The sequence below is a fragment of the Microcebus murinus genome, chromosome 18 (assembly GCF_040939455.1).
Source record: "Microcebus murinus isolate Inina chromosome 18, M.murinus_Inina_mat1.0, whole genome shotgun sequence".
NCBI lineage: Eukaryota > Metazoa > Chordata > Mammalia > Primates > Cheirogaleidae > Microcebus > Microcebus murinus.
In genome coordinates this window covers 16860709-16882263 of record NC_134121.1, presented here as the reverse complement: position 1 = coordinate 16882263, position 21555 = coordinate 16860709, and the positions used below count along the sequence as shown (strand labels likewise).

The following is a 21555-nucleotide window of genomic DNA, read 5'->3' as shown; positions in this document are numbered from 1 at the left end:
GGGACACAGATATGAATCCACGAGGGCACACGGGCTTTGGTGTCGAGAGCCTGTTGCATAAGATGAAGACACATACTAGCTCCCTTAGAGGGAAGTTTTAGAAGTTCATGGCCAAAATCCAACCAGGTTATCAAATGATCCTCGACTAAGAATAAGCTAGTGGCTGGAGCTTTATAGAATCTCGAGATTCTTCTATTATAATAAAAACCTACCACCAAACAGCTGTGAAAATAAACCAGCGTTCCTGGATGGGTTTCCTCCAAGTGCAGGACCACCCCACACCCTGGCCCACTGTTTATCACAGACACGTTAGTCACCATCAAGGGGACAGATCTCCAGGGGAAACTTGCTGCTCACGCTCCTTCCACAACGTGGAGATGGGTGACGGACGGGCACGTTCCGAGACTGCAGATGTCATTTGCAACTTTTCGGGCAAGTGATTTAGGTACAGAGGGCAGTGAGGGTGGGAATTGAGTTAGAGCATTTGTAGTGTGTGCAAGCTCTCTTATTCGTAGAAACCGCATCTTCCCAAACAGAAATAACAGATCCCAAGCAAGGCTCAACACATCCTTTTTATGTACAAATGAGTCAACAGTACAGACGGAGTTAAATTTTTATAAATATCTGCAAGCAAATCCCCTAAAAAGATGGGAATAAAAACTCTCAGCACAAAAGGCCTAACCTTCCCCAAAAGTGTTAACTTCCCGAGACCCTATTCTTAGCCAAACACTCGTGGGGCCTCCGGGGGAAGAGCAGGAGCACTTTGGGACCAAGGCGAGAGCCCTCCCAGCTCCCCAGAGAGCGGAGGTGATTCGAAGGTCGTCTGTTGCCCAGGTCTTGGGAGTGATTAAACTGTTTCTTCCCAAGACTCTGGCCTTCTTTGTCAAGCTGCTGATTAAGCAGTCTCTCTGTTTCCTGGCAGCCGCCCAGGGGGAGGGAGGAAAGGGACCTACAATAGTGCGAGGAAGTAAAAAAACTCTGGGTATTTTGATAAAAAACATTTGGTAATCAATGTGACCCTGTAAAGCCGAGACGTATCGAATTCACCAGAGGGAAAATCGTAATTTAGCGCTCCGGGATCTACCAGAGACAGGCATTTCTTTAGGAAGATCATTACTTAGCACCAATCTCTCTCTCTCTCTCTGGTATTTTTCCCTTTTCCTTTGGGCCTTTGGCTGTGATCAGCGCTGTCAGAGCACAGCTCAGCAGTCTCACTCTGCAGAACAAACAGCTCGCTCCCACCAAAGGCAGCTCTGCTCCGCGTCATCCGGACTGGGGAACACGGGCAGCCCCGGAGTGGCCCGGCGACGGCCCCGCAGTCTCTCCCTGGGGTTGCTCTTGGGCTCTCCCAGCCAGGGGCCTCACTCAAAGCGACGCAGGTGGTTGTACAGCGACTGCACGTAGGTGAAGACGCACATGGGGTCCGGCCTGCGGCCCATCACCATCATATCCTCCACTTCGATCAGACGCTCGCAGTTCGCCAGATTCCTGGAACACAGAAGCCCCGTCAGAACGATGGCCCCAGCAGGGCTGTCACCCCTGTCCCCAGCACAGAACCCAGCCTGGCACTGGCATCTCCAAGTGCCCACCAGCAGGGACTTCAAATAGCCCAGGGAGAAGCTTCGGAGCCCCCAAGTGCAAGGCGGTGTCTCCCAAACGCCGGTATCCAGGAGCCACTGCGCAATTCACATTTTCATTTAAATAGACTTCGCTTATTTACATTTTAGGTGAAATTATATTAAAGTAAAAGAAACATATGTCAGTAGGATATGGAAAACCACCATGAACCATAAAAATGAAGCAAAAAATTAAATGTACCCATTTGCCTCCTAAAAGAGTTTTGAAACTCATTTTTTTTTTTTACCATGACCCACAGTGAGGTATTTTTCATCATGATTCGGCACACGCACACACATGCACACACGTGTGTGTGGAAATAAAGCTTCACAGAAATGCCTTCACCACGACTGATATTTTCTCTATGATGGTTCATGTCTATTTCTCTTCTCCTCCTACTTTTTAAATGCTGCTTGGGAAGCACTAAATAGATTTTACAATCTACTCATGGGTCGTAACTGGCGGTTCAGAAAATTGCTTGAAATCACGTGGCATCCCACACAGGGAAGTGCTGGCTTAACGGTGGCCCACTGGGGTAGACGAGTGTCCGCTGTGGCCGATCACCGGGGCTTAGAAGGAGGCTGAAGGTGCCTCTCAGCACTGAGTCCTGAAATAACAGCAGGTGGCCCCAGGATGCCGCGGGACGCACCCCCCCGGGCCTCTGACTCTTAGATCACAGCATGCCTGGGTCCCCTGGACACCAGAAGTGGCCGGCCTGACGTGATCGGGCAGAACCAAAAGGGCAAAAAACGATTGCACTCAGTCTGATTGTCGGCACTCTTCCTTCAGCCGCTGAGTGTATTTTTCTCATTTCAGGGATCCCCAGTTTTGTGTGTGTGACCTTTTTCCATGAGTAAATAAATGCATGACTATCACAGTTCAAATCCCAGCTCCATCTCTTACTAGCTATATGACTGGGCAACACACTTAACTTCTCCGGGCCTCAGTTTCCCCATCTGGAATGACCTCCACTGCAGAGTGGTGTGAGGACTATGAGCTAATTTATGCCAATCAGTTGGAACAGCACCGGCATGTCAAAAGAGCGCGATCAGAGTTACAGGTTACCACTGCTGCTATTGCAGTGACCACGCCATTGCTTTATGAAGCAGAGTGGATCCCGGAGACAGGAGGCCTGAACGTGAACTCTAAATAGCTGGGTTCAGATTCCTCCCTGACAGCTTCATCTTTCTGTGCCCGTTTCTTCTGCAAAAAATCAGAATCGCACTTTTGATCTCCCTCCCAGTGGGCTTGCTGGGAGGTTGTGACTCCACCATGTGTCTTTATGTACCTTGTTCTCCAGAGAGCTCAGCCAGAGGGGAGACCCCAGAGAGCGGGGGAGGGGGGCTCTGACCCACCCCAGAGCCTGTGAGCCAGTTCAGCACGACTCACTCAGCACTTTCCCCCAGGACGTGGCACAGGGACAGCTCGCCGGGCTGCATGCTCCAGAGACAAAGACTGTAACATTACCACCGGGCCTGCTCTGCCGTGCTGGCTGGGTGCCAGGCCTCCTATCAAAAACCAAATGTCAAGGCGAAATGGAGACATCTGTCCTGGATCCCATCCACGCCTCCCGCTCGGGGCTGGAGCGGGTGTCCTGTAAGGGAATCCAGTGGCTTCGTGGGGTGACAACTGGGTTTGGGCCAAGGAGCAGACACCCTGTCTCCCCAGGACAGGCCAGGGCAGGGTTCGGTGTTAGGGCAGGCGTGCAAAGGTGCTTTGTCGACAGGGCAGGATGGAAAATCTGAGCACTTTGGAGACGCCAAGGACCTGAATTCACCTTCCTGAGCTGTTGCGTGGCATCTAGTACCCTCCTCCTCACCTGCAGCTCAGGGAGGGCACCTGTCCTCCCTGCCTTCCTCCCTCCCAGGCCTGCTATTGGGAGAATCCCAGGTGTGTGTGAACAGGCTCCACACATGCCCAGGTTATCAGCACTGACACCAAGTGGCCTCAGGGGTCCCGCGTGTTAAATGAGGACAGCGGCAGAACTCCAGGACCCCCGCCTTGGGAAAGAACCCAAAATTCCCCCTGTCCAAGCGTCCCCACCAAAAGCACCAGTCATCTCTCTAAAGGCCCTGCTGCAGCTTACTCACCTCAGAGCCCAGGGAAAGGGGACCCCTCTCCAGATGGCTCTGGCCATGAGAAGGTTCTTCCTGGTGTTTCTTATGCTATTTGGCCTCTTTCTAATTTCTACCTATTGGTCCCATAAGGCTGATTATCCTCAGCCTAATCTTGTCCCCAACCAAAGAGCCCTTTCCATGTTGGAAGAGAACCTTCCTATCTATGTCTTTAAATATCTCTGGTTCTTCCTCAACCATCCCTGCAAAGGGGACCTAAGACCTGCTCCTCCTCTGAACCGGTTCTAGCTTCTCTCCAGCCCACTTCCCGGGGAGGCACTCAGGATTGCTGGCATTTTCCAGGTGCCGTCCAGCCTGCGTGGAGGAGAGAAGCTAACCCCCTTTTCTCTTTGTTCCAGAGGCTGCACTGCCCAGGCAGGTTTCTTTGAGAGCAGGGTGGCAGTCAGGATGCTTGCCCCGGTGTCACCCTCCAGTGCCCAGAAAGCAAGCCATGGCAAGGCGCTGGCCTCCGCAACAGACAACCAGGGGCCTGGGCCACAACCTGGCTGGTCCCCACTCAACAGTGTGGGGGTTCCCAACGAGGGGGTCACAATATGCAACAGGCTCCAAATTCTCCCTCTCACAGGCGAGAGCATCCCTGGCTTTGAAGCCATGCACAGCCCACACCAGACCCTCAAGAGCACTTGCCTTCCACACCCCAGCTTGTCCCTGCGAAGCGAGCACCCTCCCTCAGAGACACCCTGGTGCCAGCTACGGCAGTCTGGGTTCAGCATCCCAAACCCAAGATCTGAAATGCTCCAACAAGCATTTCCTTTGTGCATCATGTCAGTGCTCAAAAAGCTTCAGATTTTGGAGCATTTCGGATTTCAGGATTTTGGAACTGGGATGCTCAACCAGTAGATATAATGCAAATATCCCAAAAGCAAAAAAAAAATGTGAAATCCAAAACACTCCTGGTCCCAGGCATATCAGATATGGGACACTCAACCCGCAATGGCAACAGTCCTAGAAGCTGCAGGCACAAGTTGAACAAAACTCGGGACATGGGATACGAGAAGGGAAAGTGATGACCAGCACTGACTCTTATGAACGAGATTTAAGTCTCAAAATATTAGAGGCCCCAATTGCCTTTTAAACTTAAAACAACAAACTGCTTTAGTAAAAATGATATGTTTGTTTTAAATAATTCAAAAAAAAAAAAACATGAAAAAGTCCAAAGGAGAAAGTGCAAATCACTTCAAACACCACCACACAGCAAGAACCAGGGTAGACATGGGCCGACTACCATTTGTAAAGTGGATTTGCTTGAGCCAACCTCGTTGGGATAGGGGAAAGGTTTTCTCCTGCTCCCATCTGTTGTGATCTTCAGCTACCCCGGGGCTGGCCTACAAGCGAGGTGGAGGAGGGGATGGGGGTGTTATTTTTATTTTTCTAAGCCTGCTCTAAATGCAGATCGGGATGCCAGGGCTCGGACTGCTACCTCCCGTCTGGTTTTAGACAGAGACACATGGGCACTACAAATAGCCTGGAAGCCCCTTCTGCTCCGGCGTAACCCGAGAGCAGGACACATTCCCCGCAGGGCAAGGGGGAGCCTCGGGCTGCACGTCCCGCACTCTGCAGCGAGGGGAGGAAGGGTGCAGGAGGGTCAGCAGGCGCCCGCCCGACTCGGCCCCTTCCATAAAAGGGGCTGGTCCGCCCTCGTTCCAGGCACTGAACACCTGTCAGGCCAAGGAAGCTCGCTGTGCTGTCAACACCGAATCACTCACACAGATTAGGCCACCGGGAATCTCTGGTACCATAAATTATGGGGGAGGGGGGTTGGAGGAGGGGCAGTACACGCCACTTTTACTCCAAAGATCTCTGCTGTGTGTCCTGGTGCCTTTAAGGCACTTGCTCACGGAAGGGTCTGGAAACGTCTCCTTCCTGATTCAAGGTGGACACATGGTCTGGGGACCCTGTGTCCTCCTTTCCCTTCCAAAGATCCTGCCTTCATCAAACCCCGGGCTCTTGTCATCCCACACTGCCTGCTCCCAAGCCAGCCTTTCTTAGCTCTGTCCTACTGCCTGCGGGGCCTGGATGGTGCTCGATGGCCCCACATGTCTGCCTGGCTTTTACTAGCGAACATAGGGAGTGTCTGCGTTCGACACTGACAGCCGTATCCTCAGCAGGTGCCTCTGTGCCTTTTTTGCCAGCTTTGCTAACCAGCCCATTGTCCAAGAAACGAGGTGATCCAAGCTGCCGTCCTCCTCCCAGCGGGCCCCACGTACCTGGGAGAGAATCTCATGGATGACTCACGAGGGGAGGTGCCTTCCCGGGCTCTGAGCAAGCTCTCGGCACAGGCCTGCTGTGGACGCCCCTCCCTGCCCCCTCGAGTCAGCAGAAAACCAAGAACTTATCTCAGCGGCCACATCAAACCATCCTCCCCTCCCCTGCCAGCAGCAGGCCCAGGCCACAGGGACACAGGGCCAAGGTTTCCACCCTGCTGTTTGCTCCGGGGAGGAGGGAGGCAAGGCCTGGACCAGCCTCTCCCGCTGCCCCCCAGGGCAGGAATAGAAGAAACATCTGTTTGGAGTCTAGAGTCTCCGTGAACTCAAACCTCGCGCTGGGAAAGCATGGCCTGGAATGGCTCTGGCTCCGGCTGCCAGGGGGAGCCGTGTTCCCTGAGAGCTGGGGTGAGGGCCACTGCCCCACGGCTCACGGCATCCCGCTCCCTGCCACGACCCAGCTCGGTCCAGGGCTGAGGGTGACCAAGGTGGCCAGGGCACAAGCTGGCAAGCCGAGCGTGGCCACACCTCTGGGCTGGGTGTTGGGGTGCCCACAGCAGAGCCCTGACCCCGCACACGTCCACAGCCTGGTTCTGACCGTCACCGAGTCTGGGCTGCACGCAGCTGGGCCTCCTCCCCGGGAGCCACCCCCCCCCCCCCACGTGCCCTCACACTTGGCTCCGTTTCACCAGCGTCTGGATCCAGTTGCACAATACGCTCGTCCAAAGCTGTTTCTGCAATTAGGATGACAACTAATCCCAGGCAGCCAAGAAAGAGGAGGCTTTTAAAGTATACAAGGAGTTCTTGTGACCCCCGGGGGCTGAGAGTCCAGCGCGCCGCCCGAGACAACACAACGGGGCTGATACGGACATTCCAGAAGTGCAGTCCGAGGAGCTCAGGGCCAGTCTCAGTTCTGCCCCCAGAGCGGGCGTCGCTGCTCCGGAGAGGGGCGGCTGCCCCAGCTCAGGGCGAGACTTACGATACCAAGAGAGGGTTCTGCGCCCCCCCTAGCTCTGACTCCTTCCCTGGCAGGCCCAGGGCGGAGGCTGGGGCTGGGTGGTCAATGAGGACCACCCCCTGGACGTGGGCCCTGACGACCCAGACAAAAGCGAAGGCTGAGCAGACAGCGCAAGGCACAGAGGCAGAAAGAGGACGACAGACAAGCCCTCCAGGAAAGTCAGCTCTGGCAGCCGCCTTCCTTCTCTCTGACCGTCAGAGCGCTTAGCGTCGGGCAGCCCCATGCACCCCTAGTCCGTGCCCTGCTCCCTGCCCCGGGGCCGTGACGGATCATGGTGATGGCTCCCCGGTCCTCTGTCTGCCGATGGGGTTCGGCCAACAAGAGGCCCTGGCGTGAGTGCAGGAGGGGAGTGAGGGCAGATACTTAGCCCGCAGCCCTGGCCCTGCCAGGTCACTGCGAGCTGGCCGCAGCCACTGCCCAAAGCACAGCCCCATCAGACGGTCCCCCGCACACAGCTGTTCTCCCCAGTTCCCGTAACCCCAGCCGAGCGCTGTGACAACCCTGTGCTGCCATCATCCCAAGGGCCTGGCTCGTGTACCCCATTCCTACCCACGGCTTTATAAAAGAGTCCCTTTATTAAACTCTCCTGTCCCCAGCCTGAACCCTGCCACCCACCCCCCGCTCTGCCAGCTCTCCCGATGCTCCGGGCGTTGCCTTTGGCCAGTAACCAAATCCCAAGCCGGCTTCCCAAATGCCTCCTGACCCCAGAGCCACTCCCTCACCCCCAAATCTTCTCCCTAGGGCGGGACTTAAGAAGGCAGGCAATTTCATAGTAAATGCTAGAACAATATTTAGGGATGCAAAATCTTATTGGAAGCAAAAATCTACTTTTAAATGTCCCAGATATTGTCCAGTTTCTTGCTGATGGGCAGCTGTGGCTCATCCAAGCAAGTGCCTCTCTGCACCAGCCCAGAGAGGACAGACGCAGTGCTCTGGGGGACCCTGTCCCACTGCCCCCCACATCTGGTCTGTGGCCAGTCTCCCAGACTGTACCCCAGAGATGGACACGCAGCAAAGAGGACAGGTCCCCCAGCAACAGAGCCCTGCTCTGCCACTGAGTGCTGTGTGACCCTGGCAAATCCCTCTCCGGGCCTCAGTCTTCCCATCTGTACAAGAGGTAGGCAGACTGGAGGGCCTCAGCTCCTTCAGCCTTGCAGAGAGCCGCCCCATCCCCAACTCGTCCCCATCCCCCACCTGGGGCAGAAATTGGGCTCCAGGACTGGGCTGGGGTGGGCAGCCGGCGGGACCTGCCATACTCACTCGGCCATGGTGAAGGCCAGCTCAAAGTTCTTCTGCCGCTGCGTGGGGCTCAGGCTGTTGTAGTCGAACGCGTCGGGGAAGAAGGAGTGCACCAGGGCGCAGAATGCCATGCCGTCGCTCCAGCTGGAGGAGAAGTTCTGCAGGTCCACGTGCTGCAAGCACAGCGAGGGGTGTCAGTGTGGGGGCCTACATACGGGATCCCTGGAATGTCTACGCACACTCCACAGGCAGCCACTCAGGAGGCAGAATTTCCCCAGCTCCTCCCTCTCCCCCCCCAGCCCGGGTAGCCTCTCGCCCTGGTCGGGGCGATGCTCGGTCATGCCTCTAACCAGGGGTCTCGGTAGCCGGGGATCTCGGTAGCCGGGGGTGGGCCCTTGGGCCTCACCTGGTAGCCCAGGGTCTTGCTGCGGCACCACTCGAGCAGGATCTGCTTGATGCTGCTGGCACTGGCCACGCCAAAGCTCTGCGACCGCTTCAGCTTGGCCCGGGCCTCCCCTCGCCCCCTGCGGAGAGAGCGCAGGCCTGCTATGGGGGCCGCCCCGCCTGCCGCCATCTCCCAGCCAGGTGTCCCTGCACCCCCAGGGAAGACGCCCCACCTGCTCTGCTCACCCAGTAGAGATGCTTGTCAGCATGCAACCCCAGTGCCCCAGAGGGCAGCTACACAGCCACCTCTGATGGCATCTGGCAGGACCCTCCAGGTGCCCTGCTTATGTCCCACCCCAGCAGGCAAGGGTCCCTTGGCGATCCTGAGACAGCATGAGCCGCAGGACCCTGTGCCCTGCCCTCCGCCTGCGGCACCTTCCGCTTCCTTTCCGCCCACCCTCCTCCCGAGCCCCCTCTTCACAGAGGCCTTCCTTCCCCGGTGGCTCCTTCCTAGCTGGGAGGGACAATGTCCTCCTCAGGGCCCGAAGGACACTCTCTAAAAGCTGAGACCAGGTTGTGTGGGGTCAGTGGGGACATTTCCTGCGTCTGCCTCTTTCACTAGCATTGAGCAGGGACTGGCTGTGATTGGGGGTGGGGATAGGGGAGTGGGCTTGGGCCGCACCCTGCACACAGCAGGCGTCAATGCCATGCACTGACAAAAGGACTGGATAAATATGCCAGGGCAGGCCGTAGCCAAGGATCCCATCTCTGAGCTGTGGGGCGTGGTAGTGGGCTGGTGGGCACATGCGTCCCGCTGTGTCACCTCTTCCTTGGGCCAGTCCAACTCCACGGCTGGGCCAGGAATCCCAATCCCCTCCCGGTCCCCGTCATGCCCAGAAGCTAAACTGTGCCACAACCTAGGAGAATGCGGGTGTGAGGGCGGCCTGGGGGCGCTGGGGGTGCAGAAGACTGGCTGCCTCCGAATGCAGGAGAGGAGAGGGGCCCCCGGCCTGCCCTGCCCCTTGCCCGAGACGTCTCATCTTGGGAACGGTGCCCTGGGGAACAGGACGGGACCCAGCCTTGCTCTGCTGTGCCACCTCGCCCGGCTGGGTCTGGGCCTGCCCTGGGGCCCCCAGCTTGGGTTGTGCGAGCGTCCGTACTTGCCCCCCGTATCCTGCTCCCACTTCTCAAACAGCGCCTTCCGGGCCTGCGCCCCCGAGGTGCGGGGCAGCGTCTGCGACCTCACCAGCTCCCTGCGACGCTCCCCGGGGCGATGGACCTGAGTCGTGGCTGGCGGCTGCGGGGACGCGGGCGACTGGGGTGGCGTCACCAGCGGTGGGCTGAGGAGAGAAGCACCCACTCAGGAGCACGGAGCCCGCCATCACCCGCTCACCGGGCCCCAGGGTCCCCCCGCACACTGGGCGTGAACGAGCAGGCCGTCCGCACCCACCACGGTGGTGCTGGGTGGCCGGCAAAGAAGCCGCCCTGCTTGCTCCAGTCCCCAACTTGCTTGGCAGGCTTTCTAAGTTTCTGAACTGAGCTGTCCTGGAAGCAGGCCCATCTTGAGGGACAGCGAGCCCCCTCCCTGGACATAATCACCCCTCGGCAGGGATGGAGGAAGACAGCGTGGAAGATCCTCCTGTCCCCCTTCCTCCCGGGGGGGCTGAGACAGCCCCTCCAATCTTTCCACTGACTAGCTCTGAAGGGCCCACAGAGAAACCAAGGAGGGCGCCCACCCTGGTCAGCACAGGCAGTGCCCGCAGGTGGCCTGGGTGGCCTGGGTCCAAAGTTGAGAGGCCCCTGGGGAGCCACGATCCCCATGGGAAAGTGGCCCTGACTCACCTGTCACTGCGTTTGCTTGCCGCCACCGCCCCAAAGCCAGAGCTCGACAAGGACCGTGGGAAAGGGGGATTCTTCTCTGCAGGACGAAGGCAGGGAGGGAAATAACAAGCCCTGGTCGCAGGAAGGGGCCAGCCCGGCCTCCCTCCCTCCCTCCCTCCGGCCCAGCCCTTCACCCGGCATCACTCCCCAGGCAAGCGAGGGCCCTGGGCTGAGCCGGCCCTGCCCCAGCAAGCCACTGGGAGAGAGGAGGACCGGAGCAGAGCAACGACATGGAGAGGGCTTTTCAACTGTCCCCACCTGCTCTCAGAGCAGAGCCCGGGGCCCTCCACTCTGCGTGCCCAGCAAACGCCGTTCCCACACCCTCCTATGGACGCCCACGCAGCTCGCCCCAGGCCCAGGCCAGGCCTGGGGGTCCCGGGGAGGGGACTGTGCCAAATGTGCAGGGCAAGAGGCCACCTTCCAACCACGGCCTCAGCCTGTATTAAAAGCCACAGCTGCCCCTCTCGGAATGACACTGTTTCTCGTGACCCCTGGAGAGGAGTCGGGCAGCGATGGGCGGAGGGAAAGGGTTGCGGTGACAGGCAGAGACGGGCTGGGCTTGCCCGGGGTTCTTCAGTCCCCTGCCCACTGCCCCAGCCCCAGCCCTCCCTCGCCCTTGGGCCGCGCTCTCCAGCTCATACCACTGGGACTGGGAGTCCAGGGTGTGGGGGCCTCACTGGGGCTTGGGGTGAGGCCCCCCAGGATGGCAGCAGACGTGGGCGATAGAGCGGCAGCCGAGGTCTCCCCAGAGAACCTCTCGGAGACTCGGGTGACGGCTGTGACCGGCTGGTGGGGGAGCCGCAAGGAGAGGCTCACAGGGCGAGGCTTGGGGGGCTCCGGGGCCGGGAAGGTCGGGGCAGCCTCGGGGGGTCCGTCGCCTGGACCTGGAACATATGAGCAGCAGGGTTAGGGGTGAGCTGCGGCAGCCACAGGGGCCTCGGACCTCCCAGGAGGGCTGCAGCCTCCCTGAACCCTCCTCCCACCTCCTCCAGGAAGGCTCCCCTGACCTCCCCTACCACGGATGTCTTGCTGCTCCAACCAGAGCTGACTCTGCCCAACTTCTCCTCGTAGCCAGCCCAGTAAATACTGGTTGGCTTGTCCGTCCACTCTCTATCCTGTTCAGTGTTTAGACAAATTCCTCAGCCCCTACTTACTTTCCTCCAGAAACAGAGAGGCTCACTACCTTCTGAGACAGCCCATTTCCCTCTGTGTGTAAAAAGATCTACTTCACACTAAATGAGGCTGCTTTCCTGGCAGCCTCTCCACCTGCCAGGGTTCAGGCTCAAGTCCTGCACCCCCGGCCAAGGGATGGCCTGGCATAGACACACGGCCGAGGCCTGACCCCAAACCTACCAGTCACCCCTCCTGTGCCCTCAGCCCCTACCTGCCCCGGGCTGGTGCCCATTCTCGATGACACACGAGTTTGAGGTCCTTCTCATCTCCAACTCACTGGCTTCGTCATGATCCACACTCTGCAGAGACACAAACATCACCGAGACCCCGTCAGCTAGGGCCAGTTGTCCACCCAAAGCCCCTCCTGGAGTTTGGTGGCAAACATCAGTCGTTGAGAGAAAACAGCCCCAGCAGGTACAGTGAGTGATGGGCCAAGCCGCACAGCAAGGGGGATAGAGCCACCCAACCCCCGAGCCCCCCGAGAGGTGAACACCCCCACTGGGTTCATCCCAGGCACAAAAAAGTTGAGGACAAAGGTCAAGACCGAGAATTTGGAAGTGGGTCCAGCTGCCCCACCCCTTGCTCTAGGCTGGACCAGGTGACAGGGGTTGGGAGAGCCTGGCCCCCTGCCCCTCCCAGCTGGGCCAGGCCAGCGAGGCTGTCTGTGGAGGAGACACAAGGTCCTTCTGGGCCAAGACGGGCAGCGGAGCCCCCTCACGCTGGGCCTTTTCCCTGGCTGCAGGGACACAAGACTGACCCGGCTGTGCAGAACGCAAGGGCCTGACTGGCTCCATGCGACCTCCCCGTCCCCACTGGGCAGCAGCAGTGGGTGGGGCAGAGAGCCAGTGGGGGGCCTGGGAGCCGGGCTGTGCTGCCACCCCACTGCATGACCTGGGCCACGGCAAGCCCCTCAGGGTCTCAGTCGCCCTGTCTGAGAAACAGGAGCAGGCTGTGCAGTACCACCTGGCACCTGCTGGACGTCGGGCCCTTTTTCCAGGCACACCTGGAACTTGCTTCTGTCCTCCCAGGTGTGCGCAGCCAGCCCCATGTGACAGGTAGGCTGAGGGGATGTGCACTGCCTAAGGTCATTCGAGGAAATCGGCTGGGATGTGTGGCAGGAGGGAAGCTCAGCCTTGGCCCTGCCCTCCTCCCAGCGAGGGGCTGTGCAGGCTGAGAGTGTCCGTGGGGCTGGTGGGGGCTCCCCTAAGAGCCCATGATGGGTGGCCGTGCCACTCCCCAGATGCCTGCAGGTTGGCGCCCAGGTCTACAAGGTTCCCAGATGAAAAAGATCGCGTCCCTGGCCCCAGATGGCTCAGCTCCTCTTGCGACCAGTGCAGGAGGTACCCACCCTGCCTTTGGGGAGTGGGTCTGGCAGGGGAGACAGGCTCATGGTCAGAGGGAGCTGAGCCACCATGGAGAGGCCTAGGATAGACGGATGTCATGCAGCCCAACGGGGCAGGGAGGGCTCCCAGAGCCAGGGGTGCCCGAGCCAAGTCCAGAGTGAGCCAGTTGGGCTAAGAGGGGAGTCTGTGCGCAGACGCGTGATTCATATCTGCAAAAGCAGAGACACATCAAGGCACAGGTATATTCTGATCACACTCGACCAGGACGTGGGCAGCCAGAGAAGCGCCCTGCAGCCCAAGCTGCCTGCCCCAAGCACTTGGACTCGACACCTTAGCCGGGGAGCCCAAAGGTGTCAGCTCTGTCTTTCAGGAAATCCTCCGAAGCCAGTGAGGGAGCAGCACAGAAGGGGAGACCAGAAGGCAAGCCCCCCCCCCCACTAGTCCCTGGGAGACGGGGCAGCAGGCGGACCAAGGGCAGAGGGACTTGGAGCTTTTGGAAGAAAGGGATCCAGCAGGGAGAGAGTGGACATGCAGGGAAGGAGGATGCCAGGCCTCCCCCAAGCCCAGGCTTGGGGCCTGAGCGACTGGGGGGCGGAGTGGCATTGGTGGGTCCGAGGCAGGTCTGGGAGGAAACAAGGATTTCCATCGTGGACGCTGAGTACAAGGCCCTGGGACATCAGGGAGCTGAGGGGGTGGCTGGATGTTTAGGTCTGCAGTTTAAGAGAAAGGAAGGGCAAGTGATGGAAAACAGGAGTTGTGGCGCCCAGAGGGCCCCTAGAAGCCCCAGACGAAAAGCCAGCCTGGGGCCCGCAGGGGCCTGGGATGAGGTGACCGTCTCAGGAAGCAGAGGAGCGAGGAGGAGAGTGAGAAGCAGCAGCCAGAGAGGTGGGAAGAAACCCAGGAGAGCATGGGGAAGGCCAGGAAGAAGGCAGGTGCGCCCCACGGCGGCCTGAGGCCGAGGAAAAGGAGGTCAGGATGAGATGGAACAGGCGTCCATCTGGTTTCACGAAAAAGAGGTCACCAGTGATCAGAAGCTCGGGGGACGCGCTGGGGGAGCAGTCAGAAAGAAATGAAGACAACACAGTAACCTTAGCCACAGGGGGGCTGGGGAAAGGGGCCTGAGGGGTTTGCCCAGATGGAAGAGGAAGGACATTTATAGGCTGGGAGAAATGTCGCAGGAGGCCATCTGCAGGGTGGGGTCCCTGGGGAGTGAGAGGACAGGACCCAGAGCACGAGGAGAGTCTGGCCTTGGACTCCACTTCTGATTTAGGAGGAAAGAGCAGGAGTGGCCAGGCCCACTCGCAGAGACGCTGCAGAAGGGTGTGCAGAACCACCAGGGGCAGGAGAACCAGCCAGGCCAGCTGGAACCCCAGCCCCCACTGTCACCAGGGCACTGGGCTTGGGGGTCTCCTTGTCCCCCCACCCACCCCACACTGGTCTGACAGGTTCCACAGGTCTAGGCAGGGGCCTGGAGGGACAGGCTGATGGCGAAACCATTTTCCCAGGAATGTGTGTCTCTGTGGGGAGGGGGGGACCCCAGATGCCTGTCCCTGCATGTCGCAGGGCCCCCACCCCCTGTGATGCCCCAGGGGACCAGACACTACAACCAGCACCAGACAGGAAGCAGGTTCTGCACCTGCCGGATTCCTGCTGAGGGGTCTCGGCAAAGGGACAAGGGAAGGGGCTGCACTGAGTCAGGCTGGACCCAGGGTCCCCGCCCCTCCTCTCCCAGTCACTCCCCACCTGGGGAGAGCGCTCTGCCCACGTGCCTCAGCTGAAGGAGTAAGGGGCTATATTCTGAGACCGCTCTCCAACCCACCACCACACAGATGGGGAAACCAAGCCCAGGGTGGGGTGGGGCTGCCCCTAAGCCTACACCATGCCAAAAGGTAGTCAAGGTTTGGGATGCAGGTCTCCTACCCAACCCAGGGCTCTGCCCATAAAGCACTTCACCTTCCAGAGGGTGCAGAGGATAACCCAAGACAAACCTGTCTCCTGGGACCTGGGTCAGGGTGAGCCCTGGCCCCACTGGGCCTGTCCCAGCTAGATAAGGCTGAGGAAAAGGGGTGAGCCTGGGGTAACCCCCGCAGCAGGACCATCAGAGAACAGAGAGCTCCTGAACCAACGGGCTGGGCTGGGCCGGGCCAGAGCAAGCTGTTCTCGCAGGGCCCAAGCCCACCCGTGGAGGCCTCTGGCACGCTCCCCGGCGGGCTGCTGTCTTCTGTCGGTGGGTGCAGACTGCCCCAGCCATGGCGAAGGGAACCAGGGAGGGGCCTCTGTGTGCTGAGGCTGGGGCAGAAATCACTGGAGAGTCCTGGGACTGGGGACAGGTCCTGCTGAGCTGGCCTGATACCCCTGAAATTCCCCACCTGGGCCTTGGCTTTAAAAAGGGGGAGGTGCCCCATGAGGGAGCCAGGTGGCAGGGTTGGCGGATGGATGAGGGTCCGGGTGTGATGGGATAAGTCTGATTTCAGGGACTCCTGTAAAGGAGACTCTCTTACTGGGAAGTTTTTAAACATTTGTGGGGGGGGGGGGTTGGGCACTGAACATTTCAGGCTTTCTTGGCGCTGCCCGACCCCGGCAGCTCACACGTGGAGGCAACCCACGCAGGGCCCGCACCCCCATCCTGAGAGGGCCGGGCCTCCTCTGCTCTCACACCACCGTTTTAAAGGACTGGATCCAAACCTCTCCCTAAAGCATTCGCGTCTCTTATCACACAGTGAGTCTGGGAAAGGAAAGCAGATAAGGCAAGTCTGGTTTCTTTCACGGTCAGGCCTTCGACACCCGGCTCCTGGCAGCTGCTCCTGAGAGACTCCACCGCCTCGGCCATGGGGACCCAGTGGCTCCGGCTTAGCTGACGATGACATTTCCAGGGAACAACTCTGGCCCAGCCTGCTGGGGCCTGGGCCTGGCCACAGGCTGCCGCCATTCACCCAGGGCCCCAGCTGGCTCTGGCTTCCTCCTCCCAGCCAGACAATAGCAGAGGCTTCCGGGACACTTTTGTTAGCCAGGTTCCCCCCAACCCCCACAGCCCACTCCACCAATCCCCCTCGGATTAGATAGGGAGGAGATGCCTCCAGGGCCTCACAGCAAAAGCTCCAAAAGCACATCCTGTCTGCTCCAGCAGCCTGGGGCCTCCTGCAGGAAGTCCTCCCTGATTACTGCCCTTGGCTGCCCTGTCCCCTTCCTCCTCCCTGAGCTTCCCTAAACATTCCCCTGTCGTCCCCCGTCCACATTGCATGCTGCAGCAAGGCCAAGGTTTGTGCACTTGGAAGCTGATTACATGATCAACCCTTTCTGCCTTGAGTCCAAGGCACATTTATATGCTGAGGACAATTCACCTCCAACCCCTTCGGTCCCCAGTTTGAAAGCAAATGGGTCTCCAAACCTCACTGCTTGTTTGCAGAGGGGTGGCAGGACACCAGCCGCTGCAATGCCTGACCACACACCACGCCGGTGCCCAGCCACCACCAGCTAGCTCTGCAAGCAGAATGAGACCCTCACCCCCAGACTCCCACCACATAGACACAGAGAGTGACAGGCCAGATGACTCTGCAGCCCAGCGTCTAGCTGTTACTCTCTGTCCACACTACAGTCTTGGCCCAGAGCCCTGGTTCCTTGTTGGTGACCAAGAACCCAATCACACACTGCTGGTCACAGGATATGAGCCGAATGTGGGGATGGCTCCTCACAGCCCCCCACTCCCAGAAACTGGCCTGGAGCCTGTGTCAGTGCTGCTGGGGGTAGGAGGAAGGGCAAAAGAAGTGGGGACTGGGGTTAGGTGGGAGCAGCTGCCTCAGGCCCAAGGAGCCAGGGCTTAAGAGGTGTGGACCCAGTGACCCAGCGGGGGACACCCACAGTGCTCGGCTACGCTTGCTGCTCACCACCCCCCTCAAGCCTCTCTGGAGTTCACAGCCTGCTCCCCAACAGGATGTCCACCCTCGGTCCCCAACAGGCTGAAGCATCTTGCCGACCCTGCCCTCTTGGAGAAGGGCTCCCCTCTCTGGACTTCTAAGAGTGGGCTCTCCAGGTCCTCCCCGCCCCCTGGCAGTTCCTGGGCCTGGTTTTTGTTTCCTTTGGTCTGGTTTCCTCTGCCCAGAGAGCTCCCTAACCCCCAGCCCCCACCACTCTCTGGAGCACCAGATCCAAGAATCTCTACCTCTTTCTGGAACAGCTGCCCCTGCATGTCCCACAGCCCCTCACATTCAGCGCCACTCTAACAGAATGTCCGTCCAGATCTGTGACCCAGTAGTCCCCCAAGGCAGGGCTCCCTCTCTGCCTCCCTCCTCGGAGCCAGAGACTACGCTGCCTGCTGGTTCCCCTTCAAAATTCCTGTCCAAAGCAGCCCCATCCACACACCTCTGCCTAGCTTTGACCTCTTCTTTCTCCTTGGACCATCACAATGAAGTTATCCGTCTCCCAGCCACCCTCCAACCTGCCATCCATCCCTAAGAGAGCTTGGCACCCACCACTCCCACAACTGAGAGGACTAGCTTGGCACTCACTGGTGAATAATGGCCGATTCCTGCTGGAAAAAAAAGTCATGACTGGAGAGAATCCTCTCATATGTATATGTACACATCTACATGCATATATGATGTTGAGATTTTTTTTTTCTTCTTAAAACTTGGACAGCTGCTCCCATGAGCAGACAAATAGCAAGACATGTTAAAACCTCAGAAGAACTGATGATACGGTTTATCAGGCACATGTGAGCTCACAGTGGTGACTTTATACCAGGGAAATGTAGAGTGTCATGCTCACAGGACAGACTTAAGTGTATCCATATTTCTAAACAGAGCACTGGGACACCCGTGGGTTCTGCCAACAGGAACGGTTTAAGCACCTCTCCCCAGCTGCTCAAAGCCCAACTCCTCTGCCCAGCATGCTGGGGGCTTTCACAACTCACCCCTCCACTCTCATACTCAAGGTGCCACTCATCTGGCCAGTGAGTACTTGGCCCCTACCCACCCCCATTCGCACAAGGAGCAGCAAGCCTTAGGCCTCCAAGACAAAACCTTCCTAAGATACACCCTGGGAAGGGACTCCTGTGTTTGCAGCAGGACACCTCTGGGACATCTGCACTGCTGGTACTGCTTGGTCTGTGGCCATCTCCCACCCTGGCTGGGACCTCCAGGGACAAGGCCTAATAAGATCCTCTCCTCCTGGCCCCCCCGAGGTGCAGCCCAGCCTGCAGCAGGAGATCTGAGTGCCCAATGGATTGAACCAAAGACGGGCATCGGGTGCACACTACTCAGATCCAGACCCTGGAAACCCAACCCAGAGCACATGCCTCATAGGGATGGAAAATCCCACCCAAGGGCCACTGCACACACATGGAAACATTCTAACCCAGACCTGCCACCCCAGGAGGCCCAGGGTCAAGGTAGTGACTGGTCCACGCAGGCCTCCACCCCACCCCCACATGGTGTGTGCCTCTGGCCATTCACTGACCCCAGGAATCCAGACACCGCTCAAAGCCATCTCTCCCTTCACGGTGAAGGATTTGCCCCCTGCAAAGCAGGGCTCCCAAACGCGGCTGCTCCGCTGCGACCCGACCAGATTGTGTCCCCTTCCACCCCCTACCCCCCAGGGGCTTGAGTTCTCCATCTGGGTTAATCAATAACTGGAGCAGTCAGGCCTCAGTGAAGCAGCAAGGCAGGGGCGCGTGAACGGAGGTGGAGGGGTGCAGGTAGGGGGTGCTGACCATTCCAACACGTCCAGCGTGGCCCCAGGCAGTGAACAGTCAGGGCCCCACACGACCCACACCTGGGCGCCCAAGCCCTAGGTGTCATGGGACAGAAGGGAGAGGCAGACAGAACTCTGGGCAAGCAGGACCGGGCTCCAAAAAAAGGTAGGGGGCTGCGACAGGTGCAGCCAGCAGGCTAAGGAGTGCTTCTTCTTCTCCTGCCCTCTCCAACTCTGGAGTGGTGGCGAGACTCTGGTCACCTAGTCCCAGCGGCCGGCGAAGGCACAGCCCCCTACCCAGCAGACGCGCGCGGGCGCACGCAGTCAGGGCAAAGGGGCGGCACCAAGGCGCGGGGCCCCACTCCCCGGCGCACGCGCACATGCACCCACGCCGGTGCACCGCGCTCCCCCCTGCTCACCTGGCCGCGGCCCGACAGTGAGAAGGTGGCGTGGCTGGCGAAGCGTGCGGTGCCCAGGCGGGGCGCGCGGTCCGGAACCCCGGGCGCAGGCGGGGGGCTGGGCGTGCCGGGCGCCGGGGACAGCCCGCTCGCCAAGCCCAGCGCTTCCACCTGGCGCGTCAAGCGCTCGAGCTGCGCTTGCAGCCGCTGGTTGTCGCGCTGCAGCTCGGCCACGGTGCGCGCCAACGGGCCGGCCAGACGCAGCGCCTCGGCCACGCGCCGCTCCACGCCGCGCTGCAGCCCCTGCATGTCCTCGTGCAGCGCGCGCACGGCGCCCTCCAGCGCCGCCTCGTAGCGGCCCAGCGCCTCGCGCACCGAGCGCGCCTCCTCGGCGTCGGGGGCTGGCTCCATGGCCGAGCGGGGCGCACAGGTCTGAGAGCGGCCGGGGAGGGCAGAGGATCCGAGCTCTGCAGCTCGGTGCCGCGACTGGCCGCCAGGGTTGGCTTCGCCCGAGGGGCGGCCGGAGGGGCGGGCTCGGGGCGGGGCGGGCCCCGCGAGTCTAGGGACTGGACGGCCGCGGGGGGCGGGGTCTGGGGGCGGGGCCGGCTCGGCGACACCCCAGCTGCTGGGAGACAGGAGGGACAGTGAGGGATGGAGGCCCGGAGGATAGAGCTTGCCAGGTCTCTCCTCTCCCCGGGGTGCGGAGCCGCGGGGGACGCGCCGAGTCGGAGCACCCCCCTAACAGCGGAGGAGCTGCGTGCGGCCTGGGGGAGGGACTGCGGGCCCACTGCAAGAAGGCTCTGGCCCTCAAGTGGCCTTTACTGTGGAGACCACAGCCAAGGGTTAAGCATTCCCTCGGGGCTTTCGCCTGAGGGGGCCAGGTTCTGCTGGGGGCAGAGCCTCCCCCCTGCTCGGAGAGACCTGAGAACAGCTGCAGCAGCGCCCAGCACTGCCGGCCTGACCCACTGTGCCCTCCCCACGGCTCTCACATGCACACACTCACCTGTGGGACCTTCGCCTAGAATTTCTTGCACCTGTCATAAGAACTCAGGGAGGAGACAGGTGGTGAGGTCCTCTCCCTGTCTCTGCAATTATGCGCTGTCCCCTCCCAGCCCTACTCTGAGTAGCAAGATCTTTGTGCCCTTCCCACCAGCGGCCAGTAGGGGCTCCACGCCTACCAAGGGACCCCTGCTAGGGGGCCCTGGAGAGGCTGAGGGCAGACAGGGAAGAAATCCTGGGATGGGTGGCTTTGGGACAGTCGCCCACCACCTCCATGAGTCTCAGTCACTGGCCTCTGCGCACAGGCCAGGGCTCCCTCTCTCCCCTCCTCATGCCTGAACCCAGATCGTTCCCCTTCCAGACCAAGCCCCTCCCCCCAACCATCACAAGAATGGGGAAGAGTGGAGACAGGTGTTGCTTTAGGATGATAGAATGGTGGAAACTAAGTTTCCATGTATATAGTAAACCTGATTTAAAATAAAAATGGGGCCGGGCGCGGTGGCTCACGCTTGTAATCCTAGCACTCTGGGAATCCGAGGCAGGTGGATCACTCAAGGTCAGGAGTTCAAGACCAGCCTGAGCAAGAGCAAGAACTCATCTCTACTAAAAATACAAAGAAATTCATTGGCCAACTAAATATATATAGAAAAATTAGCCAGGCATGGTGGTGCATGCCTGTAGTCCCAGCTACTCGGGAGGCTGAGGCAGAAGGATTGCTTGAGCCCAGGAGTTTGAGGTTGCTGTGAGCTAAGGTGACGCCACCACACTCTAGCTCGGGCAACACAGAGGCTCTGTCTCAAATAAATAAATAAATAAAAATGGGAACATATCTCATCCTTCTTTATGCAAAAAACCTTTCCTGATTAGCCTTCTCTTTCCCAGGCCTGGCCTGCCTGAAGGAGGCCCAGAGGCTGGGCAGGCACAGCCAGATGACCCCCCCCCACCCCATGCAGAAGGAGAAGTCTGGAAGGCTTGTTCCTGTTGTGCTCAGCTTCCAAGGATGTTTGGAGCCCATAAGCCCTCCTGGGCTGCACCCCACTGCCCTGAAGGAGCCGGGTCAGCCTAACAGATGCTGACTGCTGCTTCTCTCCCCCCGCCCCAAGGGGACGCTGGGTTACCTAATCCAAGGAGCCTGCCAGCAATTATTTCATGAGAAAGTCAAATGCCAAAAGGCACGCATGTTGTGTGTGTCTGTGTGTGTGCATGCGCGTGTTCCAAGTAGCCGTCTGGACAGGCTGAGCCAAACCACTCCTCCAATTCTTTCCCCAGGTGGAATCTTTGATAGAGACCTCGAGAGCCGCTGCTGCAGCAGCTCTTACCCCAGACAGCACTCGAATCCCCTCCAGGTCCCAGCACAGGAGCCTGGAGTTCCAAAGCCCTGGTCTCAGCCAGAGAAATCCTGGCCCTTTCCCTGACCCAAGGAAGGACCATGTGGGGAAGTCTTAGGGGGGACTGGACAGGTTGGTCCCTAGCCTC

The 21555-nt window shown here is 59.4% G+C and overlaps 1 protein-coding gene across 1 annotated transcript; it reads right to left on the bottom strand.

Moving 5' to 3' along the window:
* Positions 1-553: 553 nt before the first annotated feature.
* On the bottom strand, positions 554-19557 carry SMTNL2 (smoothelin like 2). Its single transcript, XM_012779182.3, has 8 exons — positions 19102-19557; positions 11863-11950; positions 11120-11362; positions 10440-10515; positions 9758-9937; positions 8620-8737; positions 8235-8386; positions 554-1488 (listed from the first exon to the last, which is right to left on the bottom strand). Exons 1-8 carry the CDS (start codon positions 19489-19491, stop codon positions 1362-1364), a joined length of 1374 nt encoding a protein of 457 aa, XP_012634636.1. The 5' UTR covers positions 19492-19557; the 3' UTR covers positions 554-1361.
* Positions 19558-21555: the final 1998 nt, after the last annotated feature.